At 45.3% G+C, this 21,575-nt stretch overlaps 1 protein-coding gene across 1 annotated transcript in view; it reads right to left on the bottom strand.

The window, feature by feature from the left end:
* Window positions 1–1,627: 1,627 nt before the first annotated feature.
* Window positions 1,628–21,575, bottom strand: part of lrig1 (leucine-rich repeats and immunoglobulin-like domains 1) — a 35,892-nt gene continuing 15,944 nt past the window's right edge. Inside the window, exons 4-18 of the mRNA XM_005731198.1 lie at window positions 16,904–17,041; window positions 16,537–16,680; window positions 15,448–15,591; window positions 14,857–15,000; window positions 13,070–13,213; window positions 10,870–10,950; window positions 9,215–9,286; window positions 8,964–9,035; window positions 8,674–8,837; window positions 8,026–8,382; window positions 7,048–7,329; window positions 5,352–5,786; window positions 5,080–5,214; window positions 4,566–4,850; window positions 1,628–4,108 (exon numbers count right to left, since the gene is read on the bottom strand). Of these exons, the coding sequence (XP_005731255.1) occupies window positions 3,912–4,108; window positions 4,566–4,850; window positions 5,080–5,214; window positions 5,352–5,786; window positions 7,048–7,329; window positions 8,026–8,382; window positions 8,674–8,837; window positions 8,964–9,035; window positions 9,215–9,286; window positions 10,870–10,950; window positions 13,070–13,213; window positions 14,857–15,000; window positions 15,448–15,591; window positions 16,537–16,680; window positions 16,904–17,041 (2,794 nt within the window). The 3' untranslated portion in view covers window positions 1,628–3,911. The remainder of the gene's footprint in view (window positions 4,109–4,565; window positions 4,851–5,079; window positions 5,215–5,351; window positions 5,787–7,047; window positions 7,330–8,025; window positions 8,383–8,673; window positions 8,838–8,963; window positions 9,036–9,214; window positions 9,287–10,869; window positions 10,951–13,069; window positions 13,214–14,856; window positions 15,001–15,447; window positions 15,592–16,536; window positions 16,681–16,903; window positions 17,042–21,575) is intronic.

Raw genomic sequence — 21,575 nt, 5'->3', positions numbered from 1 at the left:
GCTTAAGCATTTTGCTGTCTCTCTTATAGGTTTGTGTAAGGCTTTTTTTTTTTTAACCTTTTGTTGACCTCCTTCACTAGTATCAGTGTCTCTTTGGAACTCAAATGAAGTTCGACTGAACAGCAACCAAACACTCCAGATCTGCTATCTGCTTATTTTGTAAAGAGAGAAAGAAGGAATGGGCTTCATGGGCTAGAAACCTGCTTATAAACCAGCTGACTTGTTGAGTTTCTGAAAACGGGGTAGTTTGCATAAAAAATGGCTGCTTCTCTGAAAGTCTGCACTTGCTTAACATCCCCATGTTTTGATGTCAAGTGCTGCACATTAGCGGTGCTGATAGGCAGTTATAGAAAGCCATGCTAGCTTTTCCTCTTATGGCAGTTGTATGTTGTGGGACGCTCTGAGCAACTGCATTCTCCACAATGTACAAACATTCAAGTCAAACAGAATTAGAGTAAGTGATCGACCTGATTAGAAGTCATAAAACTGGTAAACATGCTGATTTTAACTTTTTTTTTTTTAAAGATGTGTATCTTGGTGGCTATGTAAATCACTTGTGCTCTGATACACTCACTGAAGGGATCAGCACACCAGATTTCACAAAGAAGCTTCATTTTCTGCTCTTTCATTTAAGCAGATGGTTTTGGTTTTGTTTGCTGAGGTTGTGTGATATCAGCGGTCCAGTCCCACAGCTGAACCGATCTGCATGACTGGATCAAGCAGAGGTAAGGCCGTGCACATTTTTTACTCCGGCTTTGATCTTGTTTATTGGAGCAGTGGTTTCCAACTCCTGGACCACAGAAGTGTTGCGCGACCCGGCCACGAGGACGAGATATAAGAAAAGTTTGGAAATGAATGAGAGAATCTCTGAGTTTAATTTAAATTGTTGCGTGATGTGATTTCCAGTGTGGCCTTTCTAAATTTTACAAGTATTCATGCACCCCCTCCCTGCTCCTCAGGCTTTTAAAAGAAGAGGACAACTTAATAAAAAATGCTCCAATACATCTTATTGAAGGATTATTTAGCTGGCATATGGAAGAACAGTTAGGTATCAGTGTGTTTTAGCTCCTCTCATCTGTCAGCAGCCGGTCTGGAAGGTAAAACTGCACGAGAAGACAAATGTCCTCACAGGTGGGACTGTTTGTCATGCTGCTTGTCACTAGGCTGTAGCACAACAATGGTCGGAGTGTGATTGGTGGAGGCCGCGGCCAGGGGCACGTCAATCATCTGGTGACAAACGTCCATCTGGAATGCACATCCTGACCTTCAGTCAGACTCGACTCAATAGCAAATATTTTTAACAGCCCACAGAAGGAAAAAAAAAAAGCCTGCTGTCTTTGCAGCTCCAAGGAGCCAAGAGACATTCCTGGTTGGAAGATTAGCTTTCTTTCTCTGTGTGTGTGCGTGCGTGCGTGCGTGTGTGGCTACTTGACTACTTTGAAGATCAAGGACTCTGGATTTCATGTCTTTGTGCATGCTCCATTTGAATTGATGGCTTCTCCATAACCGCTGTGACAGGAGAGCAGCGTTAAATGCTAACTCAGCTGTTTGTGATATTGTCGAAACATCCTCCCTATGTGTGTGTGCTTTTTTTTTATGAGCAAGAAAACAGGCCCAACACTTGTAATAATAGCAAAATGGGATTTTTATTAGACACTTCAATGCCATGTTAGACACTTCACTGTTTTAACTTTGACATTGGGACAACGGTTTCAGACAGTCTGCATCAATAAATTACTCAGGATATGAACTGCACCCTCGCTCCTTCGAGTCCCTTTTACCTACTACACGGGGGTTGCTTTCCCAAAGCCCAAAAAACAAAGAAGAGAAAAAAAAACCAAACATACTCTCTGATTGGTCTTGCTGGTAAAAATCACCTCAGTAAGTGCTATCAGGTGTAACCAGAGGAGCATGTCCTCCAGCTTACCTTGATAAGGCCACTGGTGTATTCATGTTGAATGGTACCAAAGCATTCAGGGATTGTGACAGTTCACCCCCCAAAGTTTGGTTACAGCACTTTTCACAAGCCTCCCTAACTGTTCACAGGAGTGAGCTGCACCTTTATCCACCTCAGGCATGAATCGTTATTACTGAACTGCAGTGATTCAGGTGGAGTACTGGCCATCTTTTGCTCCCAAATGCACCACCCCGTACCCCAGCTTCCCCCCCGGATGTCGACCCATATTACAGCAGTAACTGAATGACACAACATCACAATGCATCTTTTGCTAATTCCATAGCATTCAGATTTTATTATTAAAAAGAAGAGGAAAAAAAACAGTTGGGCAGCCGGCCAATTAAACATCCAAAAATTGCAGCTTCGGTTATGAATGTGGGCCGTAACTCATGACAGGTGTCACGCAGTTGCACTGAGATATTATTACTGGCTTTTGCAGCTTCCAAGCAACAGCTGTTAGCTGTTAGCAGCCACATGTGGTTGCAGAATTGTACCAAAGTCACTTTCTGGGACAAATAAAAAAAAAAAAAATCGAACTTAAAGAGGACCTATTATGCTTATTGCAGATCTCACTCTCTCTCGAGATCGATCGATCGATCTAATTTTGTAAAAAATTATTGGCATTGACTTGAGCAGCTTTGCACGATTCACAGTTCAAAACAATTATTTAGGTTTGTACACTGGGCCTAAGTGCAGCCCCCTCAAATCATCCTCTGGCAAAGAGAGTGTCTGAACAGCAGGTGGGTGAAAACCGAGCAGTCTGAAGCCTGAGCTTTGGGCTCACAGGGATTACTTCTACATGCACTGACCTCGTTATGTGAAAACTTTGGCTATGTTTAATACGAGCATCCAACACTGTAACAGTTTCCACGTACATCTGCATATGAAAAGGAAATACCAAAAAGCATAATAAGTCCTCTTTAAAACACGTGAAGCATTCATCCCAACCCGATGAGAGCGGCTTTGCAGTAAACGTGTAGTGTTGTGAAACAGGTGGAAGAGCCTTAAGGGTACAGTATGTACTGTTGACTTTAGTGCGTCGAGATATGCGGAACGTCTCCTCAGAGAGGAGGCTCCTGCATTCCTGCCGGTGGATCGTGTACACACAGTCTGCATGTTTGTGAAGTGAAGAAAAAAGTGCTTTAACTGATATCCCACCACTCGCACCAACATCTAACGTACCTAAATAATCAGCATCCGAGCTCTTCCTTCATACAAAAACGGTGGTGCGAGCTGTTTCCGTAAGGCCATAGCTGGCAAAAAAAAAAAAAAAGGTAAAACATTCAAGTGCGATCAAGTGTTTTGTTTGCGATAAAAAGTGTACCAGGATCTCTCACAGAAACAGTCTCTGGATATATGCTATTACAACTTGAGTTTTCTTTGATCATGCAATAAGGCACTGCAGCTGAATGTTGGTAAAAGCTGAAAAAAGGCTGTTTTTTTTTTTTCTTGTTGTAAGAAAAATAAAAATACCATCACTCCTTTCTTTGCCATGCACATATATTTAAACACTCTTTTTTGTAAAAGTTATATAATATATAAGAAAACTCTTATGTACAGTCAAAAAAAAGTCCAAAAGGCATATTTCTCTTTTTAGTCCCCCTGCACATACATATTGTACAAGATTCCCTACATTTACATGCTTCAAATGCAAGTCACATTTTTTTCTTCTTTTTTTTTCCCTCTTTTTTGCAGCTAAAATTTTTATTTTTATTTTTTTTAGCGGCCACCTCCCAAAGGAAGGTTTTTAACTATGTACAGCTGATACGCTCAGATGGGACGCCCCCCACACAAGCTCCGCCTTCAAACTCCGGATGCCCCTCCCCCCTCCTCTCCTCCGTCAGTTCAGATGCAGGAGGCTCGGGACCGTTTGCCTCGATATGAGGTAGCAGGTTATTTCCCAGTGCAAGAAAAAAAAATATTGTATATATATCGGTCCACATTTTTGGGGCTGCTAGTCACTGGCTCTCCTTAGAGAGGCGCTCTCATTCTGAGAGGCTCTGAGGGCGTGTCCATTGGACAGCAGAGTCTGCCTGAGCTCAGGCTCGCAGTCCGTGTCGATGTGTCCGTGGCTCGTCACGCTGGCCAGCTTCACCGGCTTGTGGAAGGAGTCTTCCTGCGATGTCTTGGTCTGTCCCGCTTTGCTCACTGCTGAAACAGAGAAGGAACAGGCGGGGTCAGTGACGTGGCACGCACAAAGACAAATATGTGCTCGGCTTTGGAAGAAAGCGAGTCAGTGGAATGTGTGTGTAGAGCTGTGTGGAGGTGAGAATTGGTATTCAAAGGCCAATACCACTGCTATATAACTAAAGGAGCTGAAGCCCAGAACAGGCCTGGGCGTGCATCATCAGGAGGGAGATACATATCCTGAGGGGCTCTGGGCATGTAACTATGATACAGTGTCAGATGCTGGTAGGAGACAATCCATCAAAGATCACATTCAAAGGCACTTGCAGAAAGAAGACTCCAGAATGGCTGATAGCTTCTCATGGCATCACCTGATAAAACTGTTATTCCAGCAGGGCAGTGTGGAGCTTTAAGAAGAGTAGTGGATTTATGGGATAAGGCTGGATAAGTACAGTTAAACTCACTACACTAATCACCGTACCTTTTCTATCGTGTTGGTTCAGTGTTGTATTATGGTTTTTTGGAAACACTGATCCTTCAGAGTTCTTTCGGATCCTGCTGGGGGTCCCATTGCAGAGTGGGGTTGTGTGTGACCCAGTGTCGTGCTGCTCCCCGGGGTAACAGTAAGAGTAGGGTGGTGGAATAAGCTGCTGTTGGTACTCCATGCCTGCAGCAGGACCAAACCCGTGTGCCAGGTAGTCGGGATCTTTGGAGTAGCTGTTGCCATTCTCCATACAATCTGTGCACAGCACTGTGCTGTCGAAACCTGCGGGCAGCCACGGGGAAACAAATAAATGATTTGGAGGCAGAAAGTCAACAAATGCATGTCAAAATTGTGCTGAGGGCGTCTCCTGTGATTATTTTTGACACTGAGCAGGTCTTTACAGCTTTACAGCAGCGCTCGTCTCATCATTACGTAACCCACCAGGGGATGTGGGAGAAACTGCCGGGGAGAGCGCAAACATTTGGAAGCAGAGAGCGAATTTTAGCGGTACCTGTGGTGTCTACAACGTGTCCGTTGGGCTGAGGGCCACCGCCGGTCTCCACACGGATGCACATGTCCTGCCGCTCGGACAGAGTCCCCTGGGAGGAGAGGTAGCTGGATACATCTGGGTGAACGATCGTCTCATCTGGGAGAGAGAAAAGAGGCAGACATCAGAGCCAGAACTGTGGGCTGCATGAAGTTTTAGTGGTTTCTTCATTTTTAGATTAAATGTGTTTTTAACTTACAAATTAAAAAAGCAAAAAGAAGTCATTCTGAGCTCACCTGTGTTGGTCACGCTGCACTCCTCGCTCTTCTTCCTCGTCTGATAGATGATACACACCCACACCAGCGATGTCACCACAATACTCGTAACCACAGCGATGACGATGATCCCTATAGTAACGGTGCTCGGGCCTGTCGGCGTGGCGCAAGCGTTCCTGCGCTCAGTCACCACCAGCTGGCTGTGGGCGCGCTCTGTGCCCAGAGTGTTGGACATGAGGCAGGTGTAGCGCCCGGCGTCCTTCAGCAAGGCGGAGCCGATGACAAGCAGCTGGTTTCCCGGCGTGAAGTGGTGTCTGTCGGAGGGGCGCAGCGGTTGGTCGTTGTGCAGCCAGGTGATGCGCGGGGGCGGGCTGCCGAGAGCTTTGCACTGCAGCGCCACCGTCTCCCCGACAGTAATGCTGCGGTCCTCCAGGTCCTGAGCCAGGTGGGGCGTTTCTGTGGAAAAGTGGGGTGATGAGTTTCCTCATAAAAAGAGGCCAAGGATTTCTAGAACTACGGTTTTGGTGGTTCTACGGTTTTCTTTAGCACCTTTCTGTTCACTGTATTGATGACAGACTACCGGATTGTGGTGATTCAGCTGGACAGCCTGAGCACAAATGGACATGTCCAGCCACTGAAAGCCTATCCGTCTTCTAAGACTGATATTTATTACTCAAACACAATGCTGATAAAGTCCGAAGTTTCCTGAAACTTAAAAGCTTTTTGATTGGAGCACAAACATTTCCTCTGGGGCAGGATCCTCTTCAGAGGACCTGTCTGTTTCCTTGCCAGCTTCACATTTCAGTGAATGAAGCACACTGGACTGAGCGATGGTGTGCGTGTTAAGGGTGGCCTCTCCTCTCAGAGTGAGCACTTCCCTTCACAGTGGGATGTACACAGATTAAGACATCTCACTTAACCCACTTCAGTTGTGTTCTCGTCTATCAATATTTTCGTCCTCCTTCTCCCTGTTTCTCTTTCTGCCCTCCCTCTTATTTTCTCTAAATCCCTTTTAACTACCTCCTCCCCCTACATATGCGCACTCACACTCCACCGCTGCAGTTCTTCTTTGGCTCCCATTTTTCTTCCCCCACCACTTTCTTTCAGTTAGGGGCCCCTTGACTACACACTACCCCTCCTTCTCCGTCACTTAAACTCAAACATTAGAAATTCAGAGTGGTTCTACGGTATCTTGTTTCAGTATTTTGTAGTGCTTTGTAGATTAAAACTTGACAACATGCAAATGTTATGCTAAAGCAGTGTTTTAAATGTTTGCGGGTATGTTACAGATTAATTTAAAAGGTCAATTAAAAATGTATAAGTAAAAATATATCCCATCTGTATACAACAGTGGGTTGTTTTGCTCAGTTCAAAGACAAAGGACAATGATGATCTATGTGCTGAGATGGTTATAAGAGAGAAGCTCTGTTCTGTTTAACAGTGTAAAACAGCCAATAAACTGGGAGCACTGAGGCCTGCAGTGAAGCAGCCATGACTGTCCCTCACAGAGAGTGTGTGTGTGTGTGTGTGTGTGTGTGTGTGTGTGTGTGTGTGGTGTAAATGCCTAACAAACTCCCCTCTGTGATCCCCCTCGATCCCCTCCTTTGACCCCTAACTGTGACCTCTGACCCCTGACCTGCAGCAAGGCCACAGCTGGCGAGAAAGCAAAATATAAAGATTCTCATTCTGCTTCGGACTGACCAAACCCAGCTCTTACCCAGTACGGTGAGGGTGGCGTTAGCAGAGACGGTGCCAGCTGTGTTTTTGGCAGTGCAGCTGTACACGCCCATGTCCACCGGCTTGACGTCCGTGATGAAGAAGACGTCGTCGTCGGGCATGACGTGCATCCGGCGGTCGCGGGCGGCGGGGAAATCCGTGCCGCCGTCCTTCTGCCAGGCGATCTGAGGTGCCGGGTGACCCTCTGCAGCACACTCCAGCCTGGCGGTGTGGCCAGTTCGGATGGTGCTGTCCCTGGGAGTCTTGATGAAGGATGGAAGAACTACGGATGGAAAAATTCCTTCAGTATTAGCAGATCAAAACAATATGACCTTTATATATTGTAGGAAGGTTGACAATCCACTTCATAGTTTGAGTAATTTCCTCATTTACAAACATATAGGCAGTCTACCCGAGCAGGATGTAGAACTGCAATAGCAGTTGTAAAGGATTACAGAGCTGCTCATTCATTTTCCCAGCTGCTGCTGACATTCAAATCAAGAAACTTTCAGTTAGAAAAGCAGGAAACCTTTATTTATACATGAGTAAGCCAAAGCAACAACCAGGTAAATAACTGCCAAAATGCTAAATTCAGTTTGACAGGATCTGCTGTGAGCGAGCACTTGGCTACAGCAAGGGTTAAGAAGAAGCCTGAGGTCTGATGGAGGCTTTTTCACACTGCTTTTCTGCAGTTGGACAGTATTTATTCAGAGTTTGGTTCCCTGCCAGAGCGCAGAATAGATCAAGCCTGTCAGCGATGACATGCAGCTAAATCAATTTGTTCCAAATATCAGCCTAGAGGAGAGGACGCTCAAGAGAGTGAGAGAGAGGAAGGGGACTTTATTGTAGCGAAAGACAAACTCACTGTGGGCCCTGTAATTTTGAAATTCAGTTGAATAATATAAACAGCTGAAACAATTCGTCTGTTTTAATAAATGAATAAAAGTGACCCAAAGAAGCTATTAACAACGTAACATACCGTTGACGATGAGTCTGGCCTTGCTCGAGTAGGTGGAGCCAAAGTGGTTGGTGATGATGCACTGGTAACGACCCTCGTGGGCAAAAGTGACGCGGCGCAGGTGGAGAATCGTAGTGTACTCCATCACGCCTCCTCCTCCTGCGCCCGGCAGATCTGATGTCGCGGCCTGGTGGTGAGCACGCACGTGGGCGTAGTTCTCCATCTCAGCGTTACGAAGGAGCTCCTGGTCCTTGCGCCAGGCAAAGGTCATGGGGGAGGAGCTGCTGCTGGCAGCTGTACAGGTGAGACGAACATCACTTCCGAGGACTGTCATTGTGGTTTCCGGCTGTACGGTGATCTGAGGCTTGGGGAGGTCGTCTAAAAAAAGGCAGCGGGTGAAATAAAGTGTGTTTAAAAAGCGTGAGGATATTATCACAAGCGTTGCTCAGCAGGTGTCTGAATGTAAAAAGGGAAAATAAAAACTGACATCATGTTGCTGGAGAGTTTATCACAGAACTAAACAAAAACACTACCCAAATACATGCAAATGTGTCAATAACAGGAGAGCGGAGCCCATGTATGTGGCCCATCTGTGCCTTGAACGCCTCCTACTCATCACAAAGCAATGACACAGCCATGTAACCAGAGAACACACACACACACACTCACCACACACAAAGCTGCTGGGCGGAACCTCAAAGACGCTCTTTCCCTTCAGACTTTCCGGGTGGGCGCAGGTGGCATTGATACCGACCTGCAAACCACGTGCCACCAACCAGTCGGGCAACCAGTGGAGCTGGCAGTCACACAGCAAGCTGTTGCTTTGAATGAGACTGGAGGAGAGGGAACAGACAAGCATATGTCACGTGCACTGTACCCTTTTCTGTATTTGTGAGTGAGTTGCTGCAGGCAGGTTCTGTAAGCACACTCAGAACCAGAAAGATCCGTGTTAAACTCACAGGCTTTTGAGGTTCCTCATCTTAGTGAAGGCGTCGGGCTGAATGGAGCGAATAGCGTTCTCCCCCACGTTCCTGTTGAAATATCAAATACTGTTTCAAGTGCGAACAGATTAGTGTTACCCACACCGATATCATTCTCTTTCACCACGATGCTAGCAGCCTCCCCCTGCCAACTACTTTTACAAAACCCACACCCCCTTACACTCCACCCCCTCTTTCCCCTCTTCCGCTCTCTCTCCTGGGATACTCACAGGTGTTCCAGGGTATCCAAGCCAGAGAAGGCCTTCTTGGCCACGGATTTGATCTTGTTTCCAAACAGAGTCCTGCCGTTTCCAAACACGAGGGGTGTCAATATATGAAGAAGGGGGGAGAGGAAGAGGGAAGAGGGAGGAGGGAACATTTTGGGGGAAGGGGGTGAGAAGAGAGAACAAAACAGAGAGAGAAGCACAATTAGCCGATTTGAATCTGATAAGATTGATGGGGTGAGGTATTGGAAACCTGAACTGTGTGGAGATTAGCCAAGAGGAAGGGTAAAGGGGATGGAACAGGGTTGTGGAGGTGGGTGGGGGCACCTGGGCTCTGTGCTGCTCTTCAAAGACCACTTTTATCTTTATTAGAATCTAAAAGCCCCCCCCGCGCGAACAGGACATACGTGTAATCATTTCAGTGTCTGTCAAGCCCAAAGTCTAGCTGCTCTGATTTGGGGTCTTAATCCCCTTCCTTCATCCCGCCACTGCCACCTCTTCATACCCGTCGTAGCCTTTGGATCGCAGGAAGAGGAGACACGGCTGGCTGGCTCACAAAGAAGAGCCCAGTGTTCAAACTCGTCCACATGTACACAAACAAATGGCAGCCTTGTCACACAGATAACGGTATAATTTTTTGTTTTTGAAGGAATTCAATGAAGCTGTCACATGCACTTGTAACTGAATCAAATCCAAAAATCATCTTTTGAACAGTAAGATCCACTTCCATGTAGCGGCATTCCCACGCAGCTTTTTAAAAACAGTTTTAAAATGGGAACTCTGTGTGTGTAATGGACACTTTGATATAAGATTCTCTCTCTTGTTTTTCCCATGGCTTGTTTTGCCAGCGTTGGGATGCATCAGGCAGCTTCCGACAACGCCGTGACAAAAGGGGCAGGGTCAGAGGGCGGGGCTCATGAGGCGTTTGATGTTTGATGACTGAATGCGGCCCTCAATTTCACCCTCTCTCAGCTCTTAACAACAGAGACTGGGAATGAGGGGATGAGAGGGAGTGCGGCTATGGAGGAGAAATAGTCCTTCGCCTATTGGGGAGCGAACCCCTGCCAGCTCAAAGAAAAGCCCTTTCTCTCCCCTCTTTCTCTCATTCTTTCTTTCAGCGGTGCTCACACTGGGAACCATCTTGGCTGGACATCATCTTTTCATCCTGTGGGTTGATGATTGCTGCTCATTGCCAGAAACTTCACGCCTCTGTAATTTCTAAGCTTACTAACTTTTGATATTGAACTTTATACAAGGCGTTTGAAAGCACCGATGAGTAATTAAAAACATGACTCATTTTTCCAGCCATTATCAGCAAAGAGAACCCAGTTTGCCCATAAAGCTTACAATCAAATCACAAGATGAACGCTAGAATGAACTGAAGAGAAAGTGGCCTCTATAGGATGAGGAGAAAAAAACACTAATAAACTAAATAAAGAGGGGACCTTTAAATTGTTGCTCAGTGTGAGCATGTTTTTTTCAAAGTAAAGTGTGGGGTCGTGATAGTGTCTCAAAGTTCTAAACAAACTTAAACTGGAGTGGCTTTGGGATGCAAGAAAAGGAGGCGGCTCCCTTCGCTTTCTCTATTTTTGTTTTCTGAAGAGAGCAGAGAGACAGTGGCAGGCCAGGGCTGAGGGATGAAAAGGAGGGGAGACACTCACAGCTTGATGAGGCTGTCCAATCCAGAGAAGGCCCCGTTGGTGTCCTCTATTGTGCCTGAGATGTCGTTATGGTCCAGCTCCCTGTGGAGAATGAGAGAAAAGAGGAGGATAAGAACGGCGGAAGGCGGTTGAGAAGAGGAACAGGGATTGGTCCTGGCAGCGCTGAAGCGCTTCACAGCCCTGGCAGAAGCTGCTCTTGGAAGTCACGGGTTACCCCCTTCGCCCCCGCTGCACCTGGCTTAAAGAGCCCCTCTCCTGCTCTGCTCTGCCAACCAAGCACATTCTTTCCTTAGAGGGGTGGAGAAGGAGTGTGCGTGTGAATACGTGTGCATGTGCGCTGGTGTGTTGAGGCAAACCCCAGTGCAGGGAAACATGTATAATTCATGATGGCGTAGAGGGACTGGCAAGAACACAATGCCAGAAGCCAGACAGTTCGGACTGCAAGTCCGATGCTGGCAGGTACGGCGCAGCCAAGAGTGCCGACGGGGTTAGCAGCCAAGCTTAGTCATGGCCAGACAAAGACAGAAGAGATTGAGTGAACGAAAGTTGGGGGTTTCCGAACACTTGCTGAATGCTTCTGCTTGAGAGCTACATCTTTCAGTGAAGTCATAGCTGCAGAGGGGCCATCGCTCCGCCCTGCTGCATGGTGATCAAAAAGAACAAGCGGCAGAGTCTGAGAACTTCTCCAAGCCATTAAAAAGAAAAAAAAAAGACTTTCCTCAAACTTGAGAAAGGGCCTTCGGGGTTAATGGTCAGCCCCACCCCTCCGCCCCCACCACAATAGCCACCTCCACTCCTCCTCCCATTTGCTTTCCAAGCATATCTTATCCCCTTTTGGTTCTTTTCACTTTGCGCTGACGACTGTGTCTGTTTGACTGGACTGGAGCTGCCAATTTCCTACTCTTTCTGGCTGGGTGGATGTTAAAGGCTATTGCCTTGTTAAAGCAAGGGCAGCGGCGGGGGCTGCAGAGTAGAGGAGCGAGCGAGAGAAAGAGAGTGAGGGAGAGATGGGGGCACGGAGAGGGGGGCCCCGATGAGCCAACGACCCCCGTGGCCGAATTAGAGGGCAGGCTGGCTTGTTTGGAGCTTTCACACCCCGTTTCAGGCTCCAGCCCCATGCCAGCGCAACCAGCCACTCCGGCCCAATTAAAGCTCCCCCGGCTCCTTTTCAGGGCCCAGCCTATGCACGTCCTCCCCACTGCTGATTAGATTAGGCCTGCCTCAAAGACACCGAGCAGAAGGAGTACAAGAGAGGAGGAAAAAATTCCAAAATTAAGACAGAGATTATATGTATTGTGGGATATCGTTAGGAGATGACAGAACACACTTAGAATAACAGAGGGGAAGAAATGGGCATTAAGAGGGCTTTGAAAGTGTGCAGCCAAATGAAACAAAGCGGTTAATTAAAGACAAGAAAGAAAAACATGAGAAGGGCTGAGATATGGCAGTGAAAGCTCCCTGTTCCACCCTCTGTAGCTAGTTATCTGGCATCCAGCGTGCCAGCAGAGGGAGAAGCCTTATGTGCCTTGGCTTCTGACCCTGCTGTCAGAGAGCCTTTCTAGCAGGCTCTGGTATTACTCTCCTCTCTGGCTCTCTTGTGAACAGCTCAGCCAAGAAGACCTTGGTTAGGGACCAAGACCCCCAAGTCTTTCTGCTGGATTTATCCACCGGCTTTCTCCCTGTGGTTCTCCCCTTTTCTTTCTTTGGGCTTTTTGTGCACATGGTGGATCATGGAAAGGAAAAAAAAATCCTCTGTCTTCATTCATGGCTTCAAAAAAGCCAGGAAGGATCTCAAGGGAGCCGAGTGACACAGAACCCTTTTAGATCCAAGATTGCTGGTTGTTTGGAGACAAAACAAACGCCCCAGACAAAACTGAAGAAACAAAGTGAAAAAAGGCACTAAAAAAGTAAGAAGTTGCTACAGAAACCATGACAATAGACACCTTGTAAAAGACGTGAATACAAATGACAGTAAACCCTCACTGAAAGCCAACAGCTCCCTCTTTCCTATGTCAAATGAAGGGACTTCATGAGATTAACTATCAAATGTCACCCAGGCAAAAAACAAAATTAAGCATCTCAATTTTCACTGCTCCCAAGTGGCACGTCTTAACCTTATGGTCAGCAGGGGCATAATGAGTGAGTTAGGGGTCTGTTTGGGGCTTGGTAATGGTGGTTGGGGGTGGGCTGGTGTACTTACAGGATGCGTAAAGCCTTGAGGCCTCTGAAGGCTCCCTCGTTGATGTGGCTGATAGAGTTGTGGCCCAGACGGAGGGTGTGGAGATCCCCGAGCACTGCCAGACTCCCTTCATCCAGACGAGTTAAGTTGTTGTAAGACAAATTCCTGGAGAGAGAAAGAAATAGAGACAGAAGAAGAGGAGAGACAGAGAGAAAGTGAGGGAAAAAAACAGAACAGACAGAGAGAAATATTCTGTGTGAGGTCTGGAAGGTTGGCAGACCACTGAGACCGCTCGCGACATCATTATACTTCAGTTTCAAAGCCCATTCGATGACCATTTGCCAGTATATGATGCGTTTTTCCATTGTATGGTTTTCCACACCGCATGATGTTAACGGAGAATGGATTTAGCAGAAGTCAGAGCTTAAATGAGCTTCACATCGTCTGACAGGAAAGAAAAGAAATTCTGGGTTGGGACTCAGCATGTCTACAACCTCCGTTTATAAGACTACTTAAGCGTGTGGTAAACCCCAGGGGAATAAACTGCTACTCGTGTCCTGGAACCCTCAAAATGTTGCTCATATTCACATCCAGCCTCTAAATCTTTTCTTTTTTATTAAAAGGCCTGAGGAACATACTAATGGGGTGTCGACACTGCGTGGGTTTCCAAGGGATTTCCCCTGTTTTAGGAATTCAGAGAGATGGTTTACTTGCAATCTTAAAAAGAAAAGGAAAAAAAAAAGAAAAGAAATGAAACTACAGCTTGAAGAGACTTCTAAGAATGTTTCTTCTTTTCGTGGTTTTTATGGCAAATCCTGATTACCACTGATAATAAATCTTACAACGGTATCTTTCAAACAGTGCTCAAAGGCAGTATTGTGCATTTTATTGCCCTCTCTGTCTGTCTCAGGTTTGCTTGACTAGTCATGTGTGCAGAGATTCTCCCTGATGACCAGTTCAGCCCGGCGAATCGGGAATGCAATAACAAGGCTTCTCATAAAGACGAGTCACTCACTTCTATCAGCCGTGAGGGTCATCAAAACGCAGATAATAAAATCATATAACTGGTGGAAAGGTGTGGTGCTGGGAGAAACGTGTGCTGGGAGCGTACAGGAAGCGGCGCTGAGATACCCAGAGCAAACTAGCGCGATCACCATCTACCACTTTATCCATTCTGACTGTTACACATAAACAAACATAGGCGCCACAGATAGCCCCGGCTACCTCGTAGTTAGCAACGCCTCAGCTGAGCGAAGCACTTTAAAGCGGCATTACGACAGTCGTGTCAACAGTGCAGGAAAGACTCTCAGATAATAACTCGGCAGACAAAGGCAGTGAAGGTGATCCTTCAGTGTAATTACCACAACATCCAGCGGAGGATTTACACGCCGGTTTGCCGCAGGTTTACACACGGAGCACAAAAACTCATGTCGAAGCGCTCGAGTGCTGTTGAGCCCAGCTCTAATTATGGGATAAACAGGCTTAATCCTGAGAATAGTGTCAGCGTACTGAGTGTTAAAACAAAATGTCGTTTAACCCTGAAAGGGAGATGGTGATGATGATATGGGTGGCAGGTCAAAAGAGTTGGGCTCTCGAGGCTTTAAGAATCCACATTTAGTGTTAGTGGAAACTTTAAGAGCTAGCATTTAAACCTTTATTTTAAAAAATGCAAACTGCACTGATATATACGCTTTTTGTCGTTACCAAGCTGAGTTTTTCGGATATTTAACCACTCTCCGGTGAAACGTTTTAGCGGTACATCTGGCAAGAGAGTGTGCGTTCGGGCTAATTTGAATGCTGGTACTTACAGCTCCCTTAGCTTCTGGCAGAACTTCCACCCATCAGGATTGATGCGTGCTATGGAGTTGTTACTGAGGAACAGCTGCTGCAGGGAAGTCAGTCCGTAAAGCGAGCCACTGTTCACCTCCGTCAGGCTGTTGTAGTCCAGGTGCCTGCATGACACAGAGATACTGCAGTGAGAATCTGTTGATCTCACAATACTTCACCACATTACTGTGACATAAATTACAATGCAATTTGTGAGCATTACTCTGTTATTTTGCGTGTAATTTAAGTGATTATGTAAAAGTTCTGGGTGGAGGGGGAAAAGTGTAATTGTGAGAAAGTTCCAGTAAGGGTACAAAAAGATCTTTTTTAGTCAGTGAGTATTCCTGTAATGGCAGTAAATGAGTGCAAATAGGATTAGCCAATCAGATAGTGCTCGCTCCAAACTAACTGCAGCACCCAAATTCCTTAAATTTGATTTTTTTTTTTTCAACTATTCGGATTTGTCCTCTGCTGTGCAGGAGAACTTGTGAAAGTAAAACAAAACCAGTCGGATAATAGTTTTAAATAAATGATTCTCTTTGGTATGATTAAAGGTCATGTTTAGTACGTACAGGACTTTCATCTTAGCCAGGTCAAAGAAGGCTCCGTCAGTCAGTTTGCCGATGCTGTTCCTTTGTAGTTTGAGCACCTCCAGGCTGGATAAACCCTGGAAGGTTAGACCCTCCACTTGGCGTATACGGTTCCTGTTCAGCTCACTGAAAGGTGGTAGGACAAAACAGATGACTGTAAACAGAAGACCATTTTAAAGAGAAGCAGCAGAAAAAACATCTTCCCCTTGTTTTGCCCTTATTCAGCAAAGGCATTTATCAAGCATTGGTGGTGGTATGGGGCCAGGGTTGTACACTACATGTGTTATTACCCCTTGAATTAAGACAGAGTGAGATGATTAAAAACTTTACTCATTTTCTCTTTGTATAAAAAGCCTGAGGTGCCTGTGGATGTTACAATGAATCTGTACAGCCGCTGTGTGTGTGTGTGTGTGTGTGTGTGTGCGTGTGTGTAGGCTGTAAAAGCCTTCAGCTTTTTCAAAGATAAACATTTACAAAGCTTCTTTTGTGTCTCATGTGCATCACCTCTAGCATGTGGTGATACAGTGTCACTGGGGCCCCATGTCCAACAAAAGGCACCTGGGGAAACTACTGGAGCCACAATGGAGAGAGACTCCCATTACGCGAGTCCCTTTGCTCTCCAGAATGGAGGCGTTGAGCTACAAATGGGTCTACCTCACCGTTATGCTAGAGGGAAGTTTGACGAAGATAAAGGAGCATGGTGTGGGGACTAAACTAACCACTTTGGGGGATATGGAAGAAGGCAATAAATCACCAATAATATGGCTCTGGTGTTTACCTAGTCAGGTCTTATCCATCCCTAGTGGTACAGCTCACACTAACAGCACTCTAAATGTTAAACACACACACAGCTCAATCAGCAGACACTAGAAGCTCCTTCTCAGGGAAAAGGCTCATCTCTGTGTAGTTTCCAAACACTACAATTGGGAAAGGCGCTTGGTTTTCAGCCTAAATATGATATGACAACAGCGTAATGTTTTTGCAGGGTGAACTGTTTTGACAGATCAAAGCTCAAGCTTGTCAGCACACTAGCCTACATTGTTAAAACTGATCAAATCCAGTGGCACTCACAGCTGGGTGAGCCTCGGGAGCTGGAAGGCTTTCACGGGGATCTGGCTGATGCGGTTTCGGCTCAGTCGTAGAACCTGTAGGGTTTCGCCCAAATGGTCCAGAGCTCCGAGCTCCAACACATTGATCTTGTTGTTACTGAGGTACCTGAACAAAGGGAAGCCACAGTGAGGTTTGTTAGAAATCTTATATTTGGAAAACATGTTATTTTGCATGTGCATGTCCATTAACATCACTTAATATTAGTTACAGAACTAAAGTTTCCTCATATAATAAATAACATATTTATCTTTACTAATTTATTTAATTTTGTTTTAATTAAATAGCTGGTGCATGACGTGCCACAGGAATCCTCCGAGATGCTACTTACAGATCTCGGATATGGAGGCCTGCAGGGAAGCACTGTCCTCGCAGCTCAGTAATGTCATTATTGCTCAGGTCCAGGGTTTCCACAGAAAGCAGCTCCCCAGTCCGCCTGCCATCAATACTGCGAATCTTATTATGATGTCTGAAAAATAAAGAACACAAACAGAAGACATAAGGTGTGGTCCTCACTGTTACCTAAACTTTGTGTACTCTTCCCATCAGGGAAGCCACTCCAATCCCACTGGCTTCTGTAAGCCCATTCGGGAAGAGAGAGTGAGAGAATGAGAACACACAGAACAAAGTGGTCTTCATCCACCACAAAATGTAGTACTTTAAGTGCTTCCAAACAGAGGCTGGTCTTCTTTAAACAACTCCCAAGGACAAAAAAAAACAGCCACAAAATCTGTCTGATGGATGGGGCCTCAGTGATGAACCAGAGCCACTTGAAGGAAAATCTTGGTATGCTGTGAAATGGGGAGAGGAGTTACTTTAAAGCTCCTAATGAACCCAGGGAGTTTTCACACAAGGAAACCTCGATCTCCGCCAAGCTTTGTCAGTGGGTGCTAGCCTGGTTTAGCCAGAAGCCTGAGAGGAGACTGAATTTCCTCTCAGGCTGTCCTGTTTAGAGCTCTTGTTCAGAAATGAGGGTGACTCTCTTTACCCTATTCTGACCTCCTCCACATCTGTGCTCTTTATTTTGTGGAGCAGACGTGTTCCACACAGAGAGGTTGAGAAAGACAGTGATATAATAAAGAGTGAGATAGACTGATGGAGTGTGATATTTGACATTTATCCGTGTTGCAACCAAAGTGGTGTGTGTGTGTGTCTGGAGACTGAAGGCCTGTGTAATCTGAGTGTACATGAAAGCTTTTGCTGGATGACATGTTTGACACATGACTAGGTGCTAACTAGGGTCAGGGGATCCATTTAGTACCACATCCATTGCCCAACGATTAAATTTTGTTTTTACAAAACTAAAACAAAACATTTAAAAAGATAGGAAACACAACAGAGTAACACAAAAAGGCAGAGCAATAAGCAAACTGCCACTTCATCATCTGACATGTACCACTCAAGGGAAATCTTTGCTACATGACGGAGGCTTTTTTTTTAGCTTTCACAAGCAACGTGTTTGACATCACCTTGTAAGGCAAAACCATTTGATGCTTCTAACTAGTTAATCACAACTTCCCAAGAGCCTTTTTCCAGCAAATGACACCAACTTCTTTTTTCTCTTGAATTTAAACAAAGCTGTCTGGAGTGCCACAAAACTACAGTTCCTCTCATGGCTCCAAAAGTAGTCCTGCTGCATCATAATGCTAATCGCTGAACGTCTATCATGAAATTAATATAGCTGGAAGCTAATTCCCCTCCTTCATTTTTTATTACTCACTCAGGTACTGTCTGTAAAGCTGCATCTCTCCTAATTCCAGTCACAGTACTGGATGTTGGTGCTTTTTGGAGCATCTTAATGTAATTCTCTGGTAGACGATGCAACCTGTTGTAAGGTACAGGGTTCATACGCCTTTTTCAGGGTCAAATTCAAGCACCCGTACGAACCCTGAAGGTACAGCGATAGGTAGCACGGATATAGGTCTGAAAAATGAAGCCAATCGTCTGATCAGGGAGGGGGCAAGACTTTCCCGATAAGTTGTTAGGCTAAGTCACTCATTCCAGGAAATAATGAATGAAATATTAAGTTAGAATGGCCACAATTAAACAAAACGGTTTTTCAGAAAGGAGCACATCTTATGTATGGTTTCAAAACAGCAAACTAGCAATGAAAAACAACAACAACAACAACAACAACAACAACAAAACCCCACTTAAGGCTTCACACTAGCTGACAGTAGCTGATAGCTTAGCATTGCACCTTCTGGTCTAAAATAGTGTTCTTTCACATCACATTCTTCATAATGCTAAGGTTAATCGTTCAAAAATCCACAGTGGCTTTTAAACACAGTCTATGATCCACACCTAAGAGTACTGTCACGTGGCCTGCCTCATTCAGATTTACTGTAGATTCTTTCCAAATCTGATAATACACACTATCACCATGTCGAACCAATTCGGTTAATAAAAGGTCACGGTCTTCTTGGAAGTTAGGCAGCTTATTACTTATCAAACATCAGGGACAGAGAGATTTTAACCAAATCACGTGCAGCATCTTTAAATCAATTCACTTGACCTTTTAAGAGTTTGATAGTGTTATATTTAAAAGGGCAGTGTGTGTGCGTGCTTCACGGAAAGTGTGAGGTGGCAGGTGCTCTACCAGTCAAACTCATCAAAACAAGGTCAATCCCTCCTCTTTTTCTAGCCTGCAGCCAGCAGATGAACACACACACACAGTCATTTAATGGTGTATGGGATGTAGGAGGGTTCAAACCACAGTGGCCCACCTGAATAAACAGTGGCAGAAATGGTTAAGGATGAGCACACATGCGCAAACACACAACACAAATAACAAACGCACACATGGGCCAGAGCAACAGACAGTGGCAACAGTGAGCAATAAGAGCAAGAAAGGGATGGAAAGAAAGAAGGAAGGAAGCAAAGGGGTGAGGAGAAAATGAGGGGGGATTATGGGGTGAGGCGAGGTCAACAGCTGGTGACCTTCACTGTGGAAAAACAGATCAGTCTCAAACTGGTGGGAGAGGCTGAACCCCCCCCCCGTTCCTCCTCCACCGCTCCAATCAAACTTTCCCTTCCCACAGCCAGAGCCCAGCTGCACCGTGTGAGAGACGGATAAAGCCTCGGCGCTCATCGTGTTTGAAGTCTGCACATACAATAGTAGCGATCATGAAAACTGATTATCATACGGCTAGTGACATTTCTGATAAAGAGGAGCTCGGTTCACCCGTGCTCCCTTTGATGTCCGGGAGTTCCTTATTCGCTTTGATTCCACTTAATTCCAAATTTCATTACCCTGCCCCATCGACCATCTGATTATCATGAGCCCGGCTCATTTTGACACGTCTTTTGATGTATGGAAAGTGCATTTGTTGGGGGGGATACACTAGCGTGCCCATTCTCCTGTTTCCAGTGCCATCTCTGAAGTCGATTGTTTGGCCCGTCTCTTTCCGTTTGAAGTCCACTGTCAGGACAAAGGGAGAATTATTTGAAAATTAGATCATCCAGTGGGCCATACATATTCTATCCCAAGCTGTGTTAAAGAGCCCCTCTGAAGCAGGCGATGAGCACAATAGGAAAGTTTGTGCTGCTCTGCTGTCGCTTTGACACTCTGATTTTAAAACATTTACTTGCTTCTGGTTTGCTTGTCATCCTGCTGTGGCTTTCTGGGAGCCTGCAGGACATCAGCAGGCTCGCCAACTGTATTGTGGAACTGTGGGTGCCTGGCATATGGCCTTTGGATGATTTAACAGAAAGTTTGACATGCTCAGATGACTTAATAGTAATTCATGTCTTTTATGTGATGATTGATGGACATCTAATCAAATTGAAAGTGACCACAAGTTTCGACCACCCCGCCATGCTTGTCTGTACCCGATCAAAAAGTGCAGCAAAAAACAGAGCTCGCAGACATGTACGGAAAGGATGAAAGCACCAAAGGGAGAGTGCTACAAGAGGACCAAAAAGGCCAAAAATTTGAGTCTGAGTCATTTCTCAATCAAACTAAACATTGAAAACAAAAGCAACTCATCTGCCCACTCGTCTCTTTTTAGCATTCCTATTATTTCCGTAGAAGCCAGGCTGATGTACTTGATTTTCATTTTGTATATTGCACACCCACATGAATCAGTCAGCAGTTTCGTTCTTCACCTTCCAGTGAAGGTGAATAATGAATGTACAAAAACAAAAACCCACAAGTGTTCATTTTTGCAATTATTGCTCTTCATTTGGCAGAAATTTATAATGCCAAAAATCCTAGGAGCTAGGGCTGGGCGATATGACCCAAAATTCATATCTCGATATTTTTTAGCTGGATGGCGATATACGGTATATATCTCGATATTTTTTTAAAGCCATAAGGTAAGAACAAAAAGAGAGTTCTTAGTCAAAGCTGTGTCCCAGATTTCACACAGGCACTTATTAACATACAGCGTAGATGTACATGAAGAAATTACTCAAAAATAAATTATCAGCATTTATTAAATAATAATTCTCCATAAATAAAAGAAAGCAATGTTGTTTTTGTGCATAACAAAAAGCTCACAATTGTGCAGTCAAAATGTAAACTAAAAGACGATGAGCATAATAACAAAGACAGACAGATTTCACAGCTGCTCTATTCCCAAGTTCTACTGCGTGGCTGGCAGCCTTGAGTTTGAAATCCTCTTTGGCTACGTCCACACGTACACGGGTATTTTTGAAAACAGAGATTTTCCGTTTTTGTTTTAAAAAATAATCCCGTCCACGCGTAAACGCAAAAATGAAGGAAAGCGCTGCTAGGAACATGCCAAAGCAACAGGTGGCGATATATTCCTAACCGTGTAGAAATGTTGGCCAATCAGAAGTCTAGAAGCCTCGGTGGGAGATAGTAAACAAAGATGGTGCATAGAAGCAGAACCGAGTCCTATGTGTGGACGGACAGTGACTGTGTGTGTATGTGTAAGCATTTAAACACTGCAGAGAGTAAAATTAACAGTAACAGTCTCCCCCATCGTAAAAATTCATTTCACCGAAACAATAACATGGCGCACAGTGTGACATCAAAA

The sequence above is a fragment of the Pundamilia nyererei genome, unplaced genomic scaffold, assembly GCF_000239375.1.
Source record: "Pundamilia nyererei isolate P.nyererei 1_Seehausen unplaced genomic scaffold, PunNye1.0 scaffold00042, whole genome shotgun sequence".
Classification (NCBI taxonomy): Eukaryota; Metazoa; Chordata; class Actinopteri; order Cichliformes; family Cichlidae; genus Pundamilia; species Pundamilia nyererei.
This window is presented reverse-complemented; position numbering and strand designations above follow the sequence as displayed.